The following is a 26,120-nucleotide window of genomic DNA, read 5'->3' on the forward strand; positions in this document are numbered from 1 at the left end:
TTACATTTGTTTTAATATACTATGGATCAATTCAACCACTAGCATTTTTCAATTAGAAAATTCAAAAAATATTGAAACGATATAAAATTAGGGTACATGTCATTAAATATTCCATCTATAATTTGTAAGTGTTCAAATATATAACTAAATATTTTATGTTTATGTTAAGAAAATATGTATTTATTAAATGAGGTAACTTGGATTTATAATTCTCAAACTATATATTTCGAGATTTAGAGTATTTTCTATATTCTACAAAGTATAGGGCACTTGTATATCCACAGCAGATATGAAAAACAAAGTTACTTTGAAATACAAAATCTTAATATTCCAGGAAAATGCTCTTAAAATTATCTTTCAATTTAATGAAACATCTGAATATAAGTTTTCCTTCTAAATGCACAATGATATTTCAAATATGAAAAGTGTATACAAAATATTAAATCATTCATTATATTTAGGAGTGAGGAAAAAGTCTACAAGTTACTTTCTTTCAAAAAGCAGTCTAGGTTTTTTTCCTCTTTGCTATCACTAAACTATTAATTGATTGCCTACATTACTGGTTATTAACTAGGGCCAATTACACCTCCTAGGTAACATTTAGCAATCTCTACAAACATTTTTGGTGATCACAAGTACAAGGAGAATGAGGTGTTACTAGTATCTAGTGGGAAATGACCAGGGGTACTGCTAAATATCCTTTAATCCCTAGTATAACACTCCACAGCAAAGAATCTCTTGGCCTAAAATGTCCATAGTGCCACAGTTGAGAAATCCTGACCTACACAAAAACACCTATTAACACATCTCACTTAATTGTATTCACTACACCAAGAAAAGAAGTTTTATAGAAAGAACATACCTGTACCATGGATAAACAAAGTTTTCCAACACTAATTCAAGAACCTGCATAAAAATTACATTTTAAAGAAAAATTAATTAACTAAATCTGGGATATAAACTACTAAGCAATAGATGATATTAAATTGAGAACCGATTTTATTAGCCCAATCGCTAACATATACATGATAAAATGTATATGCCAACCTTACATAGTGGTTGTGATAATCAAAGAGAACATAGGAGAAAACCCTCGAAAAACTGTAAAACTCCACTAAGAAATTACAATTAAAATGACATAGACATTTCTAAATATTCCCATAAAAAAAAAAAAACATGTTAAATTGTCCCTGACTCTGAAACTTCATTGAACCAAGAAAGTTCTTTGGAAAGAAGGAAAACAATAAGCTAGTCTTTTGTATTCTTAACTCTCTCTGTAAATCAGTACTCCCAAAATAAAATGAAACAAGTAGATAAGACTTGTTTAACTCTTTTTAAGGGGTCAAAATTAAGTGTCTGTGATCCCTTTGAAGGGAGGATAGTGGCTAGAAGCGGGCAAGAAGGGAACTTCTGGGTTGCTGACAATGTTTTGTTTCTTGATCTGGGTGCTGTTATACAGATATGTTCAATTTGTGAAAATTTTAGCTGTTCAAGTTATATATGAAAAAGTAATAAAAAATAAAAGAAACCCTGGATAATACACCTTTCATTGTTTTTTAGTCTGGGTATAGCAATATGTTAATTTTTAAAAGGACCTGCCTCATTGGACAGTAACTTTAAAAATCAGCAGAGAGGAAATGAAACAATGTATCTGATCTGACTATATACCTGTATACCTTCTCTGACAGCAGTAATGAAGGTTGTGGATTCCCTAAATATGAAGGCAACAAGATTTGGACTTTTTATTACAAAAACTAAACATTAGTTACATTGCCCTGACTGGTGTGGCTCAGTGGATTGAGCACCAGCCTGGGAAAATCAAGAAGTCTCTGGTTCCATTCCCAGTCAGGGAACATACCTAGGTTGTGGGCCAGGTCCCCAGTTGGGGGCATGTGAGAAGCAATCAATCCATGTATCCCTTGCACATCAATATTTCTCTCCCTCTCTTTCTTCCTTCCCTTCTCTTTAAAAAATAAATAAATAAAATATATTTTTTGAAAAACCTAAACATTAGTTATATCTGCTGGGATATAAACAGGGATAGGGTATCAGAGATTAGAAAATTTACCATTAAACATTTGATTCATTTTTTTTTTAATCATTGTTCAAATACAGTTTTCTCCTTTTTACTCACCATTAAACATTTGGTCTTACTTCATTCCCATAACCAGTAAGACCAATCACCAAACCCTACTGATTTTACATCCTACATAGCTCTTTTCTACAGCCTCACTTTTCAGGTCCTCATCATCTCACCCCTATTATGTGGCAGTAGGATCTAAACGAGTCTTCCTCCTTACAAGCTAGCTCCCATCCCCATCTTCCATTAGAGCTGCCAAAGTGATCTTAAACATATATTTTGACCACATCCCTCCCTTGCATGAAACCCTCAATATATCAAACCACAATATATCAAAGTAAGAAAAGTGGAGCTGCACTGATTTTAAAGGGGCAGGGGAAAGTTACATAGCAGCAATTGAGACCATTTATTTCCTTTTCACCTCCCACTGCATCCTGTGAGTCACATCTAAAAACTCTAGTTACATAGTTGAAAGTCACTGGCTTCTGTAATCAATTAAACTTCTTCAGCATGGCTCTTTAAGTCTTTTACCAATATGATTTTGAAATGGCCATATAAAAACTGTTTAAAGACTAAGCCAGACCTGAGTTTTAGACTGAGTTCTGCTACCAACCAGCTATGAAATGTCAGAAAATTTATTTAAACTCTCTAAACCCCTGTTTTGGTTGAATCATCTATAATAGCACCTACTTCATAGGCTATATGATTACATGAAATAATGCAAGTACAGTGATTAGCACAGTGCCTAATATATTATAAGTGATCAATAAGTATTGGCTACCAGAATACTGTCTCTTCACTGTCTATATCTTCCACATTTTACCCTCCAGCTTACTGAACATTACACCTTGTTTCAAAGCCTCTCTTACTTTTCAAAAGCTCTTTCCAAACCCCAATATTCCCTTTCCCAAACTCAGTCTGGCAAACTTCTAGCCATTTCTTCTGTGCTAATAATATACCTTACATATTTGTTCCATTATTCCCTTATTACATTATATTGTAATTGCCTGCTTATACATCTAATTCCCCTCCCAGAGTGAAGTTCCTAGAAGAAAGGAACCATACTTTATCTCTCTTTTCATTCCTAGAGTCTAGTCTAGCTCCTGCCTATATAGCAAGATCTCAAAAAAATGTTTTTAAATTTGGAGCTAATATTTATCACCAATAAGTGCCAGACACTAGGTGAAGAATTTGGCGAAGTTTCCTTTTTTATTTTTAAAGAAATAAATCACTCTAGCCCTGACTGGTGTGGCTCAGTGCATTGAGTATCATCCTGCAAAATGTAAGGTTGCTGATTCAATTCCCTCAGAGCACATACCTAGGTTACAGGCCAGGTCCCCAGTTCGGGGTGTGCCAGAGGCAACCGATCAATGTTTCCCTCTCACATCAATGTTTTTCTCCCTCTCTTTCTCTTTCCCTTTCCCTCTCTCAAAGATAAATAAATAAACAAATAAATGAAACATCAAAGACATAAAAAATTATCTTGCTAGAGATCTTGTCTTCAAAAGATTTCAAATCAGCAATCTCCAACAGAAATATAATAATGTGATCCACCTGTGTAATTTTAAGTCTTCTACTAGCTACATTTTTAAAACAAATACATTAAAGTAATTTAATGATATATGTTATTTAAAACAATATATCCAAAATATTATTTCAACATGTAATCAATATAAAATATTTAATAACATAGTTTATGTTCCTTTTTCCTAAGTCCTCAAAATCCAGTGTATATTTTACATCTCAACGCATTTCAAGTGTTTATTTGTAGCCACATGTGGCTAGTGGCTACCATAGTGGACAGCACAGTCTAAAATCAGGGAATCTTGAGGATGAAAAACATCTTATAGTTGAAAAAGTCAAAAACCATATGACTTCACTCAGATGTGGGATATAAAACTGAAAGCAACAAAGGAACAAACAAAACTCATAGATACTGAGAGCACTATGGTGGTTACCAGAGGGATGGGTAAGATAGTAAAGGGTAAAAGGTGTCAAATATATGGTGATAAAAACAGATTTGACTTTGGGTGGCGAACACCTAATGATATATTACAGAATTGTACACCTGAAACTTATATAATTTGATTAACCACTGTCACCCCAATAAATTTAATTTTAAAAAAGAAGACCTTACAGAAGAAATGAAAAAGGAAAATGCCAGGGGTTTGGCTTTCATGCAGCAAAGTTTCAGCTACAGATGGATACAAACTGGGAAAAGGGATGATTAGGCAGGATTCAGATGTTAAATGCTCTTCTTCAACTAATTACCATTCAATTTTTTTTTCATTTTATTGTTATTCAATTACAGTTATCTGTATTTTCTCCCTCCCCTCGCCACTCAATTTCTTAATTCAATACATATATCTCAGCTACCAACAAGGTAGCCAGCCCTGCACTTGGTTTTGGGAATAAATAAGGCCCCTTTGCATGCCTTCAAGGACTTGATTGCTTTCTCAGATCAACACAGAAGACAAGTGTCTAAAAGAAATAACTATATATATAATATATTACCACATTTTATATTACATATAAAATGTGACTGGAACATTCATAAGAGAATATGCTTTTTTATTCTTACATTATGCAGAAACAGTGAAAAGAAATTCCATTTCCTGTTCTACCCTTCAGTTAGTGTCAAAACTGGGGTCATAATTCAGTAAAATATATATTTGCTCCTTGTAGCTCAGGTTCTTCATTTTGAAATTACAACTGATTATTTCTACTGCCGTATCATAAAAATAACTTCTATTTATAGGAGTTAAGCAGTAACTAAGTTGAACAGTACTTTCTTTGGTTAAAATGTCCATTTAAATTAAACATGGAATCTAAAAATATTTCCAGTTTACCAATCAAGTAGCATAGTTCCTAATGATCAACTATCTTACCAAGAATTAATTTGGTAGCATATATTAAGATGCTCCATAATTAAACTTCCATAGGTATTTAATATTTCTTGCTTGAGTATATTTGGCAATATTAATTAAATCAGTTACCTCTGAGAGAGATGCATCAACCTTGGAAGAAATTTTCATGTCTAGCCATGGCTGGTAGTTTTCAAGTAGCAAGGAAGGCCTAAAACAAATCATACAGTTAAACTGCTTGAAATCCAAAACATGTTTGGAAGGATCAACAAATAAAAACACTCTGACTTACCTATGTCGTTTACATTTCACTTTACCACAAACAGCACAGCAACGACCTTGAGGAAATAATTCTTGAAGTCCTATCTGCTAAAAAAAGAGAAATTGGGGGAGGGGAGGGTAGAAATTTATGTTTATTTTACATACTATCTTTACTAAAGAGAATCAATTTTTCCAAAGTTTGTTGATCAATGTATGACAAAAGATTTTTTAAATTATTGTTTTCCTTAACACTAAAAATACTCTTTGTAATAAACACTACTTGCTAAACTAAACAGATAACAGCTAAAAAATCCTTAATGAAATGCTTTACAATACCTAAGCCAAATTTCCAAGGTTACATACAATTCAATTGTCATGTTCGTTTATTTTAAAAAATCAATCTATATTTGAAAATAATGTTCTACTGCAAAAGTATAAGAAAAAACTATTTTCTATTTCTCCAAACCTTGAATTCAGTGAGGGAGAAGATACGTGGTAACGAGGAGGGTTATAGAGCACCACTTTCACGTGTGTTTCCTTGAGTAGAAATACCAACAAACCTGAGATGAGGGACTACATTGATATGAGGAATTATCATGTGAGACTTTAAGAGATCCCATTAAATCCTGATCGACACACACCTACGGACTTTACCAGAGATAGTTTTAATATACTACCATCTTTTTCAAATTTCAAAAATATAAATTATTTTGGTTAAGCAAATTATGTGTTTCTATGGAACAAAATAAACATTTAGGAAATTAATAGGGTTAATTTAACCCAGAGTTTCCCAATTGTACCTGTCCCTCAGAACCACCTGGAAAGCTTTTGCAAAAACATTGATTACACCCTTGTGGCTCAGTGAATTGAATACCAACCTGTGAACCAAAGGATCACTGGTTTGATTCCCAGTCAGGGCACATGCTCTGGGTTGCAGACCAAGTTCCCAATAGGGGGCACTTGAGAGCCAACCACACATTGCTGTTTCTCTTTTCTATCTCTTTCCCTTCCCCTCTCTAAAAATAAATAAAATCTTTTTAAAAAAAAGTACTGATTACATGGCTATTACAGAACTATTCAATCAAAATCTGTAGGACCCAGGAATCTTTAAAGATTCCACAGGGGATTCTACTGTACAAACAACTATGGAGATCTCTGTTTAAATTTACTGTCCTCATTGTTAAAATACAGTTATAGGATACCTTAAAATTGTGGATACCAATTATCTGAGAATTTTATATTTTCTTTTTATAGCTCTTCCTAGGAGAACTGCAGACCTTAAAATTATACACATATGTAAATTTCACTTTGAAAATGTTCTGATCTCTTCTATTATTAAGGAGTAGATGTATTTTTAAAAATAATCACTGCTTTAACACACTTTCAATGATAACATCAAATGGCATAGGGCCGTACATACTGACTTTTAAAAATAAGAACACATAAATTTTACCTTGGGTTTGTATTTTATTGTGAAGAATATATTTGGTAAGAGAGAATCAGGCCCTAATAAGCAGTAGAATGTGACGACTCCAGCAACAAATGACCAGAAGATCATTAAAACACGAAGATACCTTAGAAATAAATGAAAATAAGTATTAAAATCAAAATAAATTTAACACTAAGTTGTTCCTTCATTGATTTAACAAGTATTTATTAAGCACCTACTATATCAGACTGAAGCAGTTTCTCCAATCATGATTTTCTGTTATGTATTTATTAGCTATAAGAATCACAGAATGTATGCTATCAAAAGAACATTTCACTTCAAGTATTAAGAAGTATATTTTGTAAGGTATATAAATGTCTAATCATTATGTTGTACAATTGTACAATTGAAACAAATGTACTGTCAACAGTAATTAAATAAATTTTAAAAATAAATAAAATGGGGAAAATCTTAAAAATAAAGTATTAGGAAGTATAAATTCTCAATATATCAAAATTTGGTTCTCAGGATATCATGTTTAACTTGCCTATATTTCATCTTGCATCTTCAGTCTTGCAGATTACCTTCTAATGATATTGTACTATTCACACCCTACCGAAATTCTGATTATTTTTCATTAATTAAAAAAAAATAGCCCTGGCTGGTGTGGCTCAACAGACTGAGTACCAGCCTTTGAGCCAAGAGATCGCTGGTTTGATTCCCAGCCAGGACACATGCCTGGGTTGTGGGCCAGTTCCCCAGTTGTGGGTGAGTGAGAGGCAGCCAGCTGATGCTTCTCTCCCTCTCTTCCTCCCTCCCTTCTCTTCTCTTTAAAAATAAATAAATAAAATCTTCTAAAAAAAATTTTACTGAGTGCCTATTTTATTCTACACAGTACTAGGCTGTGATGACATAGCAGGAAACAGCAGTGCCATGGTTTCTATTTGCACGGAAAATGCTCTCTGGTAAGTATGACAGGTAAGTAATTGAGTGCAATACAATGTGATCATATGTTCTATATTATGACAGAGAAAGTACACATAACATGGGAACACCTGAGGCAGAATAAACAGTCCAAATTTGAAAGGATGGAAAATTTTTTCAGAGGAGGTAATGTCTATGTAAAAACTTAGAGTGAGTAAAAGAAAAACAACAGAAGAGCATAGGGCAGAAAAATGAGGGACTGGAGGCGAGGCACAGGAATTCAAACAGGAGAACTATGTGGCTAAGATCTGAGCACAATTATAAGGAAGAAGCAGGTTTGAGATTAATCTAAAAAAAACAATGCCATAGTGTTACAAGTTAACAGTCATGTTCATGTGTCAGGCAGCCCTCACATTGCACAGTTCTGATATGCACAAATTTCAGTTATCATGATTTTATGAAATATCAGCCCCCCCAACTATACAGTTAAAATGCCATTTACCACATTATGTTTAACTGTATGTAAATGAATCGAGTATAAACTTTGGTGCTGGCTTCTCAGTCCACAAATCACTATGTAATAAGAAGAAAATGAAGCCAGTCCACAGAGAGAAGAAAAATGGAAGTGAAGAAAACATCCACTATATACCTATTATTAAACTCTCTCACTCAGCACTTAAACATAAACAAGGCTACCACCCACTCAAAAACCAGCCATAACTTAATGCTGCCTGCAGAATGAAATACAAACCCCTTAAACCTTTATGGTCCCTTTCAATATGCTCCCAGCTCACCTTTATACCCTTATTTCTTCCCATTCTTCTATACAAATCTTCATTCTAATCAAAATAGCACACTTGACATCAAGCTTAAAAAAAAAAAAGCAAAACCTATGGTGACTATCACACTGTTCTCTATGAGTTTTTGTTTGCCTTACGTCATCTCAATAAATTTATGTCTAGAAACTAACTCAAGTTATAGAGGTATTCACAGAGAAAATAATGATATTCATGTCCATAACTGCTTATCAAAAGTCATTTTAAGCCAGACAGATATGATTCAGAATTCTTACTTTTTAAGATTCTTGCAGAGTTTTATAGTACATATTTCATACATAATATAACACCCCCAATGAGGTCTGATTCAGTACTCCATAATCAGATATTAATATGTCTGCAGTAAAACATGAACAATAAGAAATAAGTCAGAAATAAATACTGTAAGAAGTCTCATGTCTGTTCAGGTCAAGTTTTGTAATTAAATGTAATTAATTGGTACCAAATTTAGAAAGAAAATTACTTCTTCAGAGTTTCTTTGATTTCAGAATTACAGATTAGGGATTGTAGACCTGTATTTAGACTGAAAGACAATAAACATTATATGCAATATGTGTGGGCTATAACTAAGGCATTATTTAAAAAGGAAACCTATAACTTTAAATGCATTAACCCCGAGGTTCTCAACCAGAGGTGATTTTCCCCCACTAGGGAACAAATGGAGACATTTTTTTATTGTCACAACTGCAGATAGTAGAATTGGAGGAGTCCACTATTATTATCAAGTGGCTAGAGGCCAAGGCTGCTGCTAAACATCCTAAAATGCACACAGGACAGTTCCCCATAACAAAGAAGTATCTGACCCAAATTAGTGCTGAGGCTGGGAAACCCTGCATTAATCAGAAAAAAGATAAAAAAGAAATGCTGAAAACCAACAAGCTAAGCATTCAGAAAGTTGGGAAGGGGAACAGTAAATTGAAATGCACAAAAAGGAAACAGTAGAGAAGAACAAATCAATAAAGCAAACAACAATGACCAGAGATAATAAAATATGTTAGCTCTTTGGAAAAATTAATAAATAAGGAAACTGCTAACTGAATACTAGTGGAAGTTACTAGGTCACCAATTTCTCTAAACACTAAGAGAAAACAGTAAGCATTTACCCTACTTTTCCAATTTGAGCTGCTCTTCATTGTAACTAAACAGACCTACTGCATGGAGTAAAGCAATTCTACTAAAAAAAAAAAGGGAAAAATTTCAAATTTAAAACTACAGAAGGAATGAAAGAATGAGAAAATCATCATGATGAAGTAACTATAATGAAGTAACTGATTCAGGGAATAACTAAGTGGTAAAACAAATAGAAAGTTTGTTTTGGTTTTTGAAAGTTTGCTTTATGCCTTACCCAGCAAAGTATCAGCTGTTACTACCTGAATCCACAAAAAGTGAGGCTACTTTTGATATAAAAATGATATAATAGAATGTACAGAGAATCACTGAAGTATTCTCATACTCCACTGAAAAAATCTAAACCTAAGAGAGCCTACAGATCTAACTCCCTGTCTACAAAAAATGTCAGAATGAGAATAAAAAAAACAAGACAACATGAGAAAACCACTGGAAAAATCAGAGTGTGCACAAATTACCTAATTTCTTCAAGAAGTCAATGGCCATGGTAGGGAAAAAGAGAGAGTGATGAAGAATTTTCTAAGTCAGGTTAACAAACTATGGCTTGTGGGCCAAATGCCACGTGCTTTGGTACAGCCCTCAAGCTAAAAAAGGTTCTCACATTTTTAAAGGGTTCTTTAAAAAGACAATATGGAACAAAGACCCGATGTAGGCCACGAAGACTAAAATATTTACTATCTGACGTGACACTACAGGAAAAGTTTGCCAACTTTTGTTCTAGATTATAAAAGATTTGTACTTTCATAGTAAAAAGTAAATTCACAAAAGTAAATACTTTGTGGTTGCTTATGTAGCAACCACATAAAATGAGTGAATCTAGTTTAGATCCTGATTAGAGCAAATTAACTACAAATGTTTATACAATTAGGGTTAGAAAATTTGATTATGGAGTGGTTATTAGATGATATTAACCAATTATTGTTAATAATAGGTTAACACCCCCTTTGTAAGGTTATAGTCTTTTATAGAAGTTATTTTTTTAAAAACAAGGAAGATTTTATTTTCTAAAATATGCAAAATATCGATAGTCGTTGCAGCTAAGTAACAGGTGCTTAAAGGTACCTCGTACTCTCTTTTATCTATGTATGCTCAGAAATTTTCAAGTTAATAAAAAAAACTTTTAGCAAGACATCAAAAGAGAGGATATAACTACATAAAATATAGAATGAAAAAGAAATAATCATGCCCTGGCTGGTGTGGTTCAGTGGATTGAGCACCAGCCTGAGAACTGAAAGTTCACTGGTTTGATTCCTAGTCAGGGCACATGACTGGGTTGTAAGCCAGGTCCCCAGTGGAGGTCTTGCACATCAAGGTTTCTCTCCCTCTCCTTCTCCCTCCCTTCTCATATCTCTAGAAATAAATATTTTTTTTTAAAAAAAGGAACAACCATGCAGAGTTTAATGAACAAAAATAAACTGAAGAACAAAGTAGAAACAGACTTGACAGCTGTCAGGGGGAGCAGAAGAGGGGATTGAATAAAAGAAAGTGAAGTGATCCACGGGTGTCCAACCTGCAGCCCATGGGCCACACACAGCATAGGATGATGGCTGTGAATGTGGCCCAATACAAAATCATAAATTGACTTAAAACATATGAATTTTTTTGTGATTATGTATCACAATATTTAATGTGTAGCCCAAGACAAGCCTTCTTTTCCAGTGTCGCAGAGACACCAAAAGGTTAGCTACCACTGGACCAAAGAACACATATGCATAACCCATAGACAAAGACAACAGTGTGGTGATGGCCTGAGGGAGAGAGGGAGCAAGGGCTGAGTGGAGAAGGGCAAAGAGGGGAAAAATGGGGACATTTGTAATAGTGTAAACAACACAAATAAACTTTAATAGAAAAAGTAATCACAGCAATAATTGAAACAAAGAGTAAGACTATGGACAACTACATGTTCATAAATCAAATAACCTATTAGACAAATTTTTTTTTAAAAAGACAAAATGCTAAGTAGTAAGTGAAGAACTAGGTAACTTCAATAGACCGGTTATCATTAAAGGAATTAAATCAGTAATCAGAGGCCTGGCTGCAAAAAAAAGGCTCCTGGACCAAACTGTTTTACCAAACTTTGATGAAACAGATAATCCCTATCTTACACAGACTGCTTTTGGGGGAAAAAAATTAGAAAATATTGCTAATTTAAATGGACAAATATAATTTTAGTAACCAAGTCAGATGAAGATAATAAAAGAAAACCATTAGGTCTCTTTCACTTATAAATATACATATGATATTACCAACTAAAGCTAACAGTATATCATAAAATAAATAATAAGAAAAGCATATTCTTAAAATAATTCAATATCTTTAAATCTACATCACCATGGACTAAAGGGAAAAAAAATCAAAACAATGAAGCCTCTTAACCTAACTACTGGATTGGCCAAAATGTTTGTTTAGTTTTTTCTGTATAATGGCTTTAGTAGTGCTTAGTTGTCTTTACCTTCATTTGAAACAATTTTGTTAGATTGTATTATGAAAGCTGTCATATCAGCATGTATTTTTTTAAAAAATTTATCACCCTCCCTGATATGGCTCAGTAGATTGAGTGCTGGCCTGGAAACCAAAAGGTCTCCAGTTCAATTCCCAGTCAGTGCACAAGCCTGGGTTGCAGGCTGGATCGCTAGTTGAGGGTGTGGGAAAGGCAACCAAGGACGTTTCCTCTCATGCATCATGTATCATATGTTTTCTCTCCCTCTATTTCTCCCACCCTCTCTCTAAAAATAAATAAATAAAATCTCTAAAAATGTTATCAAAATTAGTGAATTTTTGTGCAGCCATTTTAATATTAAAGATGGAAGAAGATATACATCTTTGGCATTTATGCTTTGTTATTTCAAGAAAGGTAAAAATGCAACTGAAACATAAAAAAAGATTTGTGCATTGTACAGAGAAGGTGCTGTAACTGACCAAACATGTCAAAAGTAGTTTGTGAAGTTCCTCGGTACTATTGACATTTTGGCCAAATAATTCTTTGCTGTGGGGCTGTCTTATGCACTGGAAGATGTTTAGCAGCACCCCTGGCCTTTACCCACCAGAAGCCAATAGCAGGAGATAGCTAGCATCCTCAAAATATCCAAATCAATAAAGTTATTAGTGAACATTAAAAATGTGTCTTTTGTATTACAGCAAAAACTAAACTCACTTTTTGGCCTGCCCAATACTAGTTTACAGAGAACCCAGAGGGAAAGGAACATGTTCAAAAACACTACAGGAATGTAATCAGTAAAAGCCAGACTGTGGAAAACTCTACAGAATAAATGGCTGTTTCTTCAACAAACAAATTAAAAGGCTTAATAGAAAGGGATGGGCGGGGAGGGGAGGCAATTTTCTGATTAAAAATCATATTTTGATCTTAATTTAATTAACTTTAAAAGTGGTTTATAAATAAGTTTCATCACAGAGTAATGCATAGCCAGTTGATAAGGCATGTGCAAACAGTAAAATGTTAATGGTAAAATCTAGGCAGTACATAATTAGTCATCTACTGTAAATTTCAACATTCCTGTATGCTTAAAATATTGGGGAGAAAACCTCTAACAAATTCAGGGAAATATGAACACTGAATGGATATTTCATGATGTTAAGAAATTGTTTTTTTAAATATGAAACAGTATTGTGGTTATGTAAGAAAAAATAATTCTTATCTACTAGAGATACATACAGGAATATTTACTGTTTATAGGTAAATATTTCATGTGGGATTTGCTTCAAAATAATTGGGGAACAGGAATATTTGACTTTGACCTGATAATTTCTGAGGCTGGGTAATAGGTACCTACAGGTTTCATTATACGATTGTACTTTTATTTTAGATATATAATCTATATATGAATGAAGTTTTTCATAATGAAATTTTCTAAATTAAAAAGATACTAAAAGGATATAAGAGAGCTGGTATGGAGAGAGATTTATGTAACAGATGAAACCATTAAATATAGTAAATAGATCAATCCCACTCAAATTAATTTATAAAATAAATGAAACTGGTGGAAGTATTAAACATGATTACAAATTCTTTGCACTCTTCCCATCAAAAGAAGGAACTTAATTTCCTTCTCCTTCAATAGGGGTTAGCCTTAATAACTCACTTCTAACCAATAGAATGTAGCAGAAATGAAGCTGCCCAACTTCCAAAGCTAGGTCATAAAAAAGGATATGGCTTCCACCAGGCTCTCTTTCTTGGAATGCTCACATTTATAACCCAGCTCCATATTGGGAAAAAAGCCACATGTAAAGGTCTTATGCACACGTTCTGGCCTATATAGCCAGGCTAAGATCACAGCCAACAACCAGCATCAACTGTTACACTTGTTAATGAACAAAACCAACAGATTATTCTAGGTCCTGAGTGGATAAAACAACTATGGGACATTTACACAATGGAATACTACTTGGCCATAAAAAAAAAGAAAACTACTGTTTGTGACAATATGGATGGACCTGGAGAACATTATGCTAAGTAAAATAAGCCAGTCAGAGAAAGGCAAATACCATATGATTTCAGTCATATGTGGAATCTAATGAACAAACTGAACTAACAAGGGAAATAGAGACAGACTCATAAATAGAGAGCAGGATGACAGCTAGGGTTGGGGGATTTATCTAAGAAAAAGAAGATGATCAAAAATATGAACAGTAAAATGACAAACTCACAACTATCAACAACGGAACCTAAAAAAAAAACCCACAAGAACAATCTAAGCAAACAACTACAACAGGAACAGAATCACAAAGATAAAGATTACATGGCGAGTTATCAGAGGGGAGAGAGAGGGGATGAATGAGGGAAAAGGTACAAGGAATAAGAAGCACAAATGGTAGGTATAAAACATACAGGGGGAGGAGGTTAAGAATAATATAGGAACTGGAAAAGCCAAAGAACTTATAGGTATGACCCACAGACATGAACTCGAGTGGAGGAATGGGGGTGCAGGGCAGAGGGGAGTAAAGAGAAAAAAATAGGACAACCATAATAGCATAATCAATAAAATATATTTAAATAAATAAATGAAATGAAATTAAATGAAATTAAATGAAATTAAATGAAAAAATAAAGGTAGAATTTCTGGCCAGGATGGAGGCATATGTAGGTCCATGTTTCACTTCCTCGCACAACCAAAAGAACTTATATATATGACCCATTAACATCAACGAAGGGGAGGAATGCAGGTGGGAAGGGGGTGCAAGGCAGAAGGGAATAAAGGGGGGAAATATGGGACAACAGTAATAGCATAATCAATAAAATATATTTTAAAAAATAAAAATAAAAACCAGTCAGAACTGCCAGAAAATCGAACTGTATGGAACTCCGACAACCAAGGAGTTAAAGAAGAAACATTCATCCAAACTGGTAAGAGGGATGGAGATGGACAGCCCACGTGGAAAGGTCATACAAGCAAGGCAATAGCTAGGGTACTGGGCAGTCCCACATTCACATGTGGATAAACCAGGAGGAACAATTAGTACGCAAGACAGACCACAACACCCAGGGCTATATCGAAGGTAAAGCCAAGCCTCAGAACTTCTAGCTGTAAAAACCTATGGGGGTTGTGGCAGCAGGAGAAATCACCAGTCTCTTGAAAGAGGGGCAAGAGCTGAACAAGCGGCATTGTTCCCTCTTGGACTCCTCCCCCACATACAACGACACAATCCAGCAAAGTGGGTTGCCTCACCCTGGTGAATACCTAAGGCTCCACCCCTTACAACACAACAGGTGTGCCCAGATAAAGAAATAGCTCATATGGCTCAAATGAAAGAACAGATCAAAACTCCAGAAAAAAAAAACTGAGTGATGAGGCGATAGCCAACCCATCAGATCCAGAGTTCAAAACACTGGTAATCAGGATGCTCACAGAAATAATTAAGTATGGCCACAAAACAAAGGAAAGAGTGAAGACTATACAAAGTGAAAGAAAAATATACAGAGAACAACAGTGAAAGCAATGAAACCAGGACTCAACAACTTGGAACAAAAGGAAGAAATAAACATTCAGTCAGAAGAGAATGAAGAAAGAATTAAAAAAAAATGAGGAGTGGATTAGAAACATCTAGGACCACTTTAAACGTTCCAACATCTGAATCATAGGGGTGTGAGAGAAGAGGAAGAGCATGAAATTGAAAACTTATTTGAATAAATAATGAAGGAAAACTTCCCCAATCTGGAGAAGGAAACAGACTTCCAGGAAGACCAGGAAGCTCAGAGAATCCCAAAGAGAAACACACCAAGACACATCATAATTAAACTGCCAAAGATAAGGAGAATCTTAAAAGCAGCAAGAGAAAAAGAGACAGTTACCTACAAAGGAGTTCCCGTAAGACTATCAGCTGATGTCTCAAAAGAAACCTTATAGAAAAAAACATACTGGAAAGAAATATCAAAGTAATGAAAAGCAATGACCTACATCCAATATTATTCTACCCAGAAAAGCTATCACTTAGAATGGAAGGGAAAATAAAGTGCTTCCCAGATAAGGTCAAGTTAAAGAAGTTCATCATCACCAGATCATTATATTATGAAATGTTAAAGGGACTTATCTAAGAAAAAGATCAAAACTATGAACAGTAAAATGACAACAAACTCACAACTATCAACAGCTGAACCTAAAAACAAATATAAAAACAAAAACTAAGCAAACAACTAGAACAGGAACAGAATCACAGAAATGTAGATCACATGGAGGGTTATCAGTGGGGTACGGAAAGAGGAGAATAGGGGAAAAGTAGAGGTATTAAGAAGCATGATTGGTAGGTACAAAATAGACAGTGGGAGGTTAAGAGTAGTATAGGAAATGGAGAAGCCAAAGAATTTATATGTATGACCCATGGACATGAACTAAGGTAGGGGTAGAATGCTGGAGGGGCGCGCAGGGCAGACAGTTGATAAAGGGGAAAAAATGGGACATCTGTAATAATTCATAAAATATTCTTTAAAAAATAAAGGTAAAAAATACACGCCAAAAAGATAATAATACCTAATTCATAGAGTTGTTAGGATGACTAAATAAATTTACAGAAGTGCTAAAAGCCTGTTACATACTAAGTTAAGTGTACATGAGTCAGTTGTGGCAATTTAAAAAGTAATAAAGAAAATAATAAATGTGTTAAAAAGCAGGTACCATATACAGAAGGCTATATACATAATATTATAAATTTAAGGTAAAAGTGATTAGAATGTTAACAAAAGTAGTCATCTCCGAATGTAAAATTATGAGTGATTTTTCACATTGCTGTATTTTCTGAGTTCTTCATAATTTTTATGAATCAATGTTACTTAGAAAGTTAATAATAATCAATATTATTCTTAATGTCTTTGTAATATAATTTCTAAAAGCTCAGACTTCTGAATCAGAATGACCTGCATTAGAATCCCATCTGCTCCTTACTATCTATGAGCCTGAGCAAGTTATTTTACAACTGCAAGCTTCAATTCGCTCATTTGTGAAATGGAGCTAATAACTATCAAATAATTGAAAAGTATAATAAGAATGAACTACCACTATACACTCACTAAAATAGTTAATTAAACCTACAGACAATATTATTTAGAATTGTCAAACATTATTAGAAGGAGTGTAAATTGTTGTAACCACTCTGGAAAACTACCTTGCAGTATCTACTTAAACAAATGGATACACTATGATGAAGCATTTCTATTCATGGGCATATACCAAAAAGAAGAAAGTACATATGTATATCAAAAGAAATGTAAATAAGAATATTTACAGTAGTGTTATTCATAATAGGAAAAAACTGCAAACAACTTAACTGCTCTTCTACAATAGAATGGATAAACACAGTATGGCATACTCCCAATGGAATACTATGAAATAAGAAAAGGGAATAAACTGCTGATTTATGCATAAATATAGATAAATCTCTAGAGCTGAGAGGAGGAAACCAGATACAAGACCATATGAGCCCTGGCTGGCGTAGCTCAGTGGATTGAGCGTGGGCTGTGAACCAAAGTGTCGCAAGTTCGATTCCCAGTCAGGGTACATGCCTGGGTTGCAGGTCTTGACCCCCAGCAACCGCACATTGATCTCTCTCTCTCTCTCTCTCTCTCTCTCTCTCCCTTCCCTCTCTAAAAATAAATAAATAAAATCTTTAAAAAAAAAAGAAGACCATATGATTTCATTTACATGAAATTCAAAAACAAGCCAAAGTGATATACAGTGATTGAGGAGGCTATTAACAAGGGAGCCTACAGAGGTGCTAGAAATAATTGTCTGGCTTGATGTGGGTGATGGTTACATAGGCAGTCATATTTAAAAATTCTAAGAATTAGTCAATTATGTGTTAGACATCTTTCTGTAAGTTATATGTCAAAAAAACTGAGGCTAACAATAGCATACCTATCTTACAGTATTTGAAGAATATATGAGCCAAAAGTAAATGCTAACACTTAATAAGAGCACGTTCTAAGTATTGAGCACCATTTTAAGCACTTTCCATGTAATAATCCATTTAATCATCAAAATAACCATATAATGTAGGTACTAGTATTATCCCCATTTAAGAGGTGAGGAGACTGTGACAGACGAAAGCTAGATTACTTATCCAAAGTCATATAACTGATAAATGGAGGAGTCAGAATTAAAATCTTACAGTCAAGCTTCATATTTAAAACTTTCAACCACAACAATAAATTGCCTCATTAATAAATGAAAACTCAACACAACGCCTGAGCCAAACAAAGCACTTGCAAAGTGTTAGCTATTATTACTATTACCATTCTTATTAGAATTAACTTAAAACATTCCTTATTCTAACATTCAAATACTCAAAACTGTGGCAAATGTATATAATTGTAACTATGTTCCTAATTTGTCCTAATAATACTATAAAGGTGAGATCACAAATAACTTGAAATATATAAAGTATGTTACTCTACTTTTCCAACAAATCACTTACAATGGTCTGAAGGTTATATCCATTTATCTTACCATGGATAAAATTCATAATCTTAATTCATATTGAAAGAAAAATGCATATGCTAAGTAACACCTTGGAAGATCTTACATAGTTTCAAAACTATAAGAGAAAAAATTTCAAAAACTACCATAAATGTAACTATACACAAGGAAAGCTTCAACTCTTCATACTAACCAGTGGAGATTTAAAAGTGAAAATTTAAAGTTATTTCTAAAAATGAAGTGGTAAAATGCCTGTGTAGAAATCACTAATTGATGATGAAACAGTTGTAATGGAAAGATTAATACAAGTGGTCTACAAACAGGACCATCTACCTAAGTGCTATATTTGCCATGTGTATTATTAGGCATTTGTGACCTTTTGCCTACAGGATGTCTCAAAATGAACATGTCTTCTTTTGTGCATGGCTCAAGAGTGAGCAGTATGCCCTGACCAGTGTAGCTCAGTTGGGCACTGTCCCGCAATGTAGAAGGCACATGCCTAGGTTGTGGACATGGTCCCCAGTCAGGGTGCTCATGCAAGAGGCAACCCAATTGATGTCTCTCTCACACACTGATGTTTCTCTCCCTCTTTTTCCCTGCCTTCCCCTCTAAGAATAAATAAAATCTTAAAAAAAAAAAGATGAGGAGTATAAATCAGTCCTCCTTTCAATAAACATTCAGTAACTTTCAATTAAAAAATCATTTATTGCCCTGGCTGTTGTGCCTCAGTGGATTAAGTGCCAGCCTGTAAACCAAAGGGTCACAGGTCCAATTCTCAGTCTAGGGCACATGCCTGGGTTGCGGACCACAGGGCATGCGAGAGCAGTCACGCATTGATTGATGTTTCTTACCCTCTCTTTCTCTGTCCCTTCCCCTCTCTAAAAATAAATAAATGATCTTTTAAAAAAATCATTTACTGAAAATAGATATTGGGCTTATCTTCCCATTTCTTCTATTTCCATCATTATGCCCCAAATGTTTTTTATGTGTTAAATATATTTTTAAATTTCTGAACAGATGTACCTAGCACTCTCCCACTCTCAGAAGGGGCATGTTTCCTTGTATAACAATATTCCAGAGATAGTCTAAGCATAAGTGTTTGTACATACATGGGAATAGACATGTATTTTAAAGAAAATCAAACAGTACAACGAAAAGTACACTATATGCACACACGTTTCTACACCTTCCAAAAAGTTTTTCTTGGAAAAAAAGATTCTAACCATTCTTTTTTCATGACTAACATGCCCTGGCTGGTGTGGCTCAGTGAACTGAGAGCCAGCCTTTTCTGCAAACTGAAAGGTTGCCAGTTCGATTCACTGCCAGGGCACATGCCAGGGTTGTGAGCCAGGTCCCCAGTTGGGGGTGTATCTCTAGTACATCAATGTTTCCCTTTGCTCCCTCTCTTTCTCCCTCCCTTCCCCCTCTCTAAAAATTAATAAATAAAATTTTCTTTAAAAAAAAAGACTAATGGAACTTCCAGCCAAGATGGAGGTGTAGGTAGACACACTGTGCCTCCTCACACAACCAAAAGAGGGACAACAATTTAAAAACAAAAAATAACCAGAACTGACAGAAAATCGAACTGTATGAAAGTCCGACAACCAAGGAGTTAAAGAAGACACATTCGTTCATACCGGTAGAAGGGGCGGAGATGGGCAGCTGGGCAGAGAGGACTCACAACAAGGCGGCAGATGGAGGACCAGGGTGGACAAGGTTGCAACTGGCATGAGACATGGTTAGGCGGCACCTGGTGGAGCGGATGATTCCACATTCATATTGCAGATAAATCAGGAGGAACAGCTGGGGAGCGAAACAGACCTCGCAACCCAGGGCTCCAGCACCAGGGAAATAAAGCCTCAAACCACTAATTGAAAACACCTGTGGGGGTTGAGATGGCAGTGGGAGAAACTTCCAGCCTCACAGGAGAGTTTGTTGAAGAGACCCACAGGGTCTTAGAACATACACAAGCCCACACACCCAGGAATCAGCACCAGAAGGGCCCACTTTGCTTGTGGGTAGTGGGGGAAGTGACTGAAATACGGCAGAAAGCAGAGCAAGTGCCTTTGCTCCCTCTCAGACCCCTTCTCCACATACAGCATCACAACCCAGTCAACCCAGTGACGTGGGTTGCCTTGCCTTGGTGAACACCTAAGGCTCCACCCCTTACTAGTAACAGGTACATGGAGACAAAAAAAAAAAAGGCCCAAATGAAAGAACAGATCAAAGCTTCAAAAAAACTACGATAAGCAACAAAGAAATAGCCAACCTATCAGCTGCACAGTCCAAAACACGGGTAATCAGGATGCTCACAGGATTGGTTGAATTTGGTCACAAATTAGATGAAAAAATGAAGGCTATGATAAGTGAAATAAAGGAAAATGTACAGGGAACCAATAGTGATGGGAAGGAAACCAGGAATCAAATCAACGGTGTGGACCAGAAGAAAGAAAGAAACATCCAATCAGAAAAGAATAAAGAAACAAGAATTCAAAAAAACAAAGAGAGGCTTAGGAACCTCCAGGACACCTTTAAACGTTCCAATATCCGAATTATAGGGGTACCAGAAGGAGAAGAGGAAGAGCAACAAACTGAAAACTTATTTGAATAATGAAAGAGAACTTCCCCAATCTGGCAAAGGAAATAGACTTCCAGGAAGTCCAGGAAGCTCAGAGAACCCCAAAGAAGATGGACCCAAGAAAGAAGACACCAAAGCACATCATAATTACATTACCCAAGATTAAAAATAAGGAGAGAATCTTAGAAGCAGCAAGAGAAAAGGAGACAGTCACCTACAAAGGAGTTCCCATCAGACTGTCAGCTGATTTCTCAAAAGAAATCTTGCAGGCAAGAAGGGGCTGGAAAGAAGTATTCCAAGTCATGAAAGGCAAGGACCTACATCCAAGATGACTCTATCCAGCAAAGCTATCATTTAGAATGGAAGGGCAGACAAAGTGTTTCTCAGATAGGTCAAGTTAAAGGAGTTTATCATCATCAAGCCTTTATTATATGAAATGTTAAAGAGATTTATCTAAGAAAAAGAAGACACAAAAATATGAACAGTAATATGACAGCCAACTCACAGTTATTAACAACCACACCTAAAACAAAAACAAAAGCAAACTAAGCAAACAACTAGAATAGGAACAGAACCACAGAAATAGAGATAACATGGAGGGTTATCAACAAGGGAGTGGGAGGGGGAGAGAGGGGGGAAGGTACAGAGAATAAGTAGCATAAATGGTAGTTAGAAAATAGACAAGGGGAGGGTAAGAATAGTACAGGAAATGTAGAAGCCAAAGAACTTCTATGTATGACCCATAGACATGAATTAAAGGGGGGCAGGGAATGTTGGGTGGGAGGAGGTGTGCAGGGCAGAGGGGAGTGAAGGATGGACAATGGACAACTATAATAGCATAATCAATAAAATATATTTTAAAAATAAAAAATAAATTAAAATAAATTTTAAAAAGACTAATGCTTAAGATCATTCTTGCTAATTACAACAGCAAATAAAAAATACAAAAAAATTATGCAAAAGCAATTTCAGTCATAAACTCAACCACTTGGTGATAACAGTCAAGTATTATTTCCTTCTTTCTTTGTATAATACAAATAAAGATACAGTGTACAAATGAAATGGTATACAAATTATATAGTATTCTAGGACTTCTTAACAACATCAAAACTATGTTTAAGGAGGCAAGTCAGAAATCTGGTTCAATATGCTCCTACATGGTTGTCCTACCTTGATGACCTAAAATCACCTAACTCTCAAAGGATAAAAGTAAGAACCTCTGGACAAAACTTGATAGTCATATAAAGTTACATGTCTTTCATATTAAACCTGTTAGTCCAGCTTGGAATACCTTCCAGAGGACAAAAAGCAAGTAAGTAATAATTAGATTGTACTCTCTTAAGGATTCTACTTCTTCAGTACTCCTACAGACATCTTACTATCACAATCAAAGCACATATTCCAGTAAAATATCAATTGCTATTTAAACCTAATATTATACAAATCCAGAATCAACTAATAAGAAAGCAAAGCATCAACAGTCACAAGAAAAATTTAGAGTTAAATTAAGTTACTGAATTCCCTGTGGTTTCACTCCTATTCCTATTCTTGGGGACCAACTACCTCAAGATAAAGAGTAAGGTTGCCTTTTGCACTGCTGATGGGAATGCAGACTGGTGCAGCCACTGTGGAAAGTAGTAGGGAGATACCTCAAAAAAATAAAAATGGAATTGCTTTATGACCCAACAATTCCACTTCTCAGAATATATCCAAAGAAATCTGAAACACTAATTTAAAATAACATAAGCACCTCTATATTCATTGCAGCTTTATTTACAAATGCCAAGATTTGGAAGCAGCCCAAGTATCCATGAGTAGATGAGTGGATAAAAAAGCTGTGGTACATTGAGTACCATATGAGTAGTATATACAGTGGAATACTACAAAGCCATTAAAAACAGGATGGGAAATCTTACCCTTTGCAACAGCATGGATGAACCTGGAGAGTTTTGGTATGTGAAATAGGCCAGTCAGAGAAAAGTACCGCATGATTTCACTTATATGTGGAATCTAATTAACAAAATAAACAAAATATATAGAAACAGAAAACAGACTGACAGCTTTCAGAGGGGAGGTGGGTTGGGGTGATAGGTGGGTGAAAAGATGAAAGGATTAAGCAAAAACAAAGAAAAAAAAACAAACGCTAAGGTAGAGGAGGGTAAAGGGGGATAAACTGGGATGAAAGGAGACTTGACTTGAGGTGATGAACACGCGATATGATATACAGATGATATATTATAGAATTGTACCTATATAGTTTTATTAACCAATGTCACCCCAATAAATTCAATAAAAATAAAAGAGTAAGGTCGATTGCATGTTCAAAAAAGACAAAACATCACGCAGATGCTGTTGCTGACAACTGTCTCACACTTCTTTCCACTAAAAGCAAATTTGGAAATAATTCTAAAGGAATAGTTCTTCTCCACTGCCTATTCCATAGCTACCTTTTCTATGAATAGTAAAAAATGACAGAAATCTACAAGTTTATTTCAGGGGCAGAACCTTCCAATTTCAAAACGTCAACTGAAGTTACCAATTTTAACTCTCGGTCTTCTCTTTAGGAATATTCTAGAGATGTTGAGGCAGGTACCAATTTGCTTTCTAACTTAGGTTCAACAAATCTTTGTAACCACACGTTTAACCAACAACACTGAGGGACAGCTTAAGCTATGAGATTGTACGTATCCGTGTGCACACGGTGAGAGCCAGGGGAGTCTGCCTAAACTGCGGCTACAACCGGACCTTGAACCCTACGCTGTCAGCTGACTGGCGCGCCCCGGTGCGGTCTCGAATTGGGCTGGACACACAAATTGCACCCCTCTGAAAAACATCTGGGTAAAAAGGTAAGAATCGAGGACAGCTAGCTTAGGACACTAGGCTTGAGGAAAGGGGACACTTGAACCCAACCAGCGCCTGCACTTCCGGGGCCCCTACCCCGGGTCGGGCTCCCTGAGACCGCTCTCCCCAGAGGCCTCGCGGCCGGCTCCAAGACCTCTCAGCTACGCAGCCCAGGTTGGCATCCACAAAGGCAAGCCATATGGGCCTGCGGCCCCGGTTCCGGAGAGCAGCCGCCAGCCGCCCGGCTGGCTCTGCATTGCGGCGTTACCTGTTCAGGAGCAGTGAGGCGGCACTGAGGCAGAGCAGCAGGAAGCAGAACAGCGGGTACTGGCGACAGATCTCGCGTCCCAGGTCCAGCCGCAGCCGCTGCTTCAGTTTCTCCCCCGTCGTCCGCACCCAGGGGACCATTTCTGGCGTGGCTATGAAGCTGTGCTGTAGACTGAGGCTGAGGTCGAGGCGACCCCCATTAACCTCCGGGGTTTCCGACACTGCCGACTCACAGAGCCGCCGAGTGGCGGACTGTCGGGCGACTGCAGACGCCCAAAGCCCCGCCCAAGGCCCCCATCGCGCGTGCGCAGCCCCCGGCTGGGCGGATGGCCACTGGAAGAGCCGGAGGTCGTCACGCCGCAGGAGCTCCCCCTAGCGTCTAGCCTCTCCGCTCTCCAGGCGGGAGCTGCGCGCCGTCCCCTAGAAGGATCCTGCGGCTCTGGCAAGACACCTTTCTCGGAAATCGGGGGTAAAACTGCAGCACCCAGTAACCTCCTGTATTGTGAAGAGAGCGATTTGTGTCTGAACACACAGCAGAAACTATAGTCCCCCACCCCCGCAGCTGCCAGGCCCTGCCTGCATGGCACCCGAGTTTAAGGAGCTGCTGGGGACTGTAGTATCTGTGACGCGAACCCTCGGAGGGACGGAACGTGGGGTCCTGCCCCAAGGGGGAGAAGGGAGGGACGCCTCTGAGTACTAGTTTTGCGCGGGCCCTGGGTGAGTAATACGACTCTAGATTACGTTCAAGTCAAACCCACTGGGCCGCAACACTTGCGAGAGCGCGTCGTTTGCGCGCTCTAGGACGAGGTGGAGCTCAGTCCCTGACAACCCCTAGGGCCTAACCAAAATCCAAGTGTTTGCGTGAGGGGGTATACACGTTAGGTTAAAGCCCTCTTGTAGTCTTGTGGGGCTTTCGCTTTACTAAATTGCTAGTTAGTGTGCCTATTGCTACTCTGAGAGATACAGGAAAACCTTACCATAAGTAAAATTTGGGCGGCGCCATAAGCCACCTGTCACACATTCACCTCGGGCTGTACAACACAAACTCTGGTTTCTCCTATTTTACAGCTAGATTACTTAGACGGAGAGGAACTTGCTCAGAAATCATACAGTTAGCAAAACCGGGATTTGAAGCCGTTCTAACCCCTGAGCTGGTGTGCTCATGTTGCCTGTCATTTCTCCTCAAGACCTTACGCGCCCCAAGAGCGGAGACAGATGTGCTCAGAAATGATTTAAAAAAAAAAGTAGTGTATGTACAGTTTCATTAATACTTTCCCATGTTATTATTCCGAATACATTGGACCAACTTTAACGATGCATTTTCCATTAGAATGTACCACTATTCTGTTAATGCTAATCATTTACTTTCTTTAATATAATTATCACCCTTGACCTCAAATCTATACACATTTATAATAATTTCCTTAGGATCAACATCTATACAATTGCTGGATCTAAAAGTAAAAACATGATACATTCTGTCAAATTCCTTCCTAGAATGGTCCACAACAGTATATCAAAGTGTCCACTTCACTGATCCTTATCATTAGGCGTTAACATCACAAATACACTCATGTTGTACAATTTTTTTTAAGATTTATTTTTTAGAGAGGGGAAGGGAGAAAGAGAGGGAGGGAAACATCAGTGTGTGATTGCCCCTTGCGTACGTCCTACTGAGGACCTGGCCTGCAATCCAGGCATGTGCCCTAGACTGGGAATCGAACCTGCGACACTTTGGTTCACAGACTGGCACTCAAGCCACTGAGCCACACCAGCTGGGGCTACAATTTCTGATTAAACCATTTACAATACTACTGTGTAACATCACTGGGAAGCTTAATGCTATTTTTAGTTCTGAGATATATAAGTAATTAAACATCTATAAATTTCACTTTTGGAGCCTTTTTAGTGTATTTTATCTATAAAACCTTGTTTATATGAACATTCTAGGGCTATGCTTAAGTACAAATAAAAGGTGTATGTTAAAT

The 26,120-nt window shown here is 36.5% G+C and overlaps 1 protein-coding gene across 4 annotated transcripts in view; it reads right to left on the reverse strand.

Moving 5' to 3' along the window:
* SNX14 (sorting nexin 14) overlaps positions 1 to 24,409 on the reverse strand; it is an 88,788-nt gene extending 64,379 nt beyond the window's left edge. For 2 of the 4 annotated variants that reach the window (XM_045842796.1, XM_045842794.1), the window contains exons 1-5: positions 24,134 to 24,409; positions 6,659 to 6,779; positions 5,237 to 5,310; positions 5,077 to 5,155; positions 863 to 906 (exon numbers count right to left, since the gene is read on the reverse strand). In XM_045842796.1, the coding sequence (XP_045698752.1) occupies positions 863 to 906; positions 5,077 to 5,155; positions 5,237 to 5,310; positions 6,659 to 6,779; positions 24,134 to 24,273 (458 nt within the window). In that variant the 5' untranslated portion in view covers positions 24,274 to 24,409. Of the gene's footprint in view, positions 1 to 862; positions 907 to 5,076; positions 5,156 to 5,236; positions 5,314 to 6,658; positions 6,780 to 24,133 lie in introns of all 4 variants that reach the window. The other 2 variants (XM_045842795.1, XM_045842793.1) reach the window with 1 other exon arrangement.
* Between the last annotated feature and the right edge of the window lie 1,711 nt (positions 24,410 to 26,120).

Source organism: Phyllostomus hastatus, unplaced genomic scaffold (genome assembly GCF_019186645.2).
Source record: "Phyllostomus hastatus isolate PE091 unplaced genomic scaffold, TTU_PhHast_1.1 phas_contig_40, whole genome shotgun sequence".
Classification (NCBI taxonomy): domain Eukaryota; kingdom Metazoa; phylum Chordata; class Mammalia; order Chiroptera; family Phyllostomidae; genus Phyllostomus; species Phyllostomus hastatus.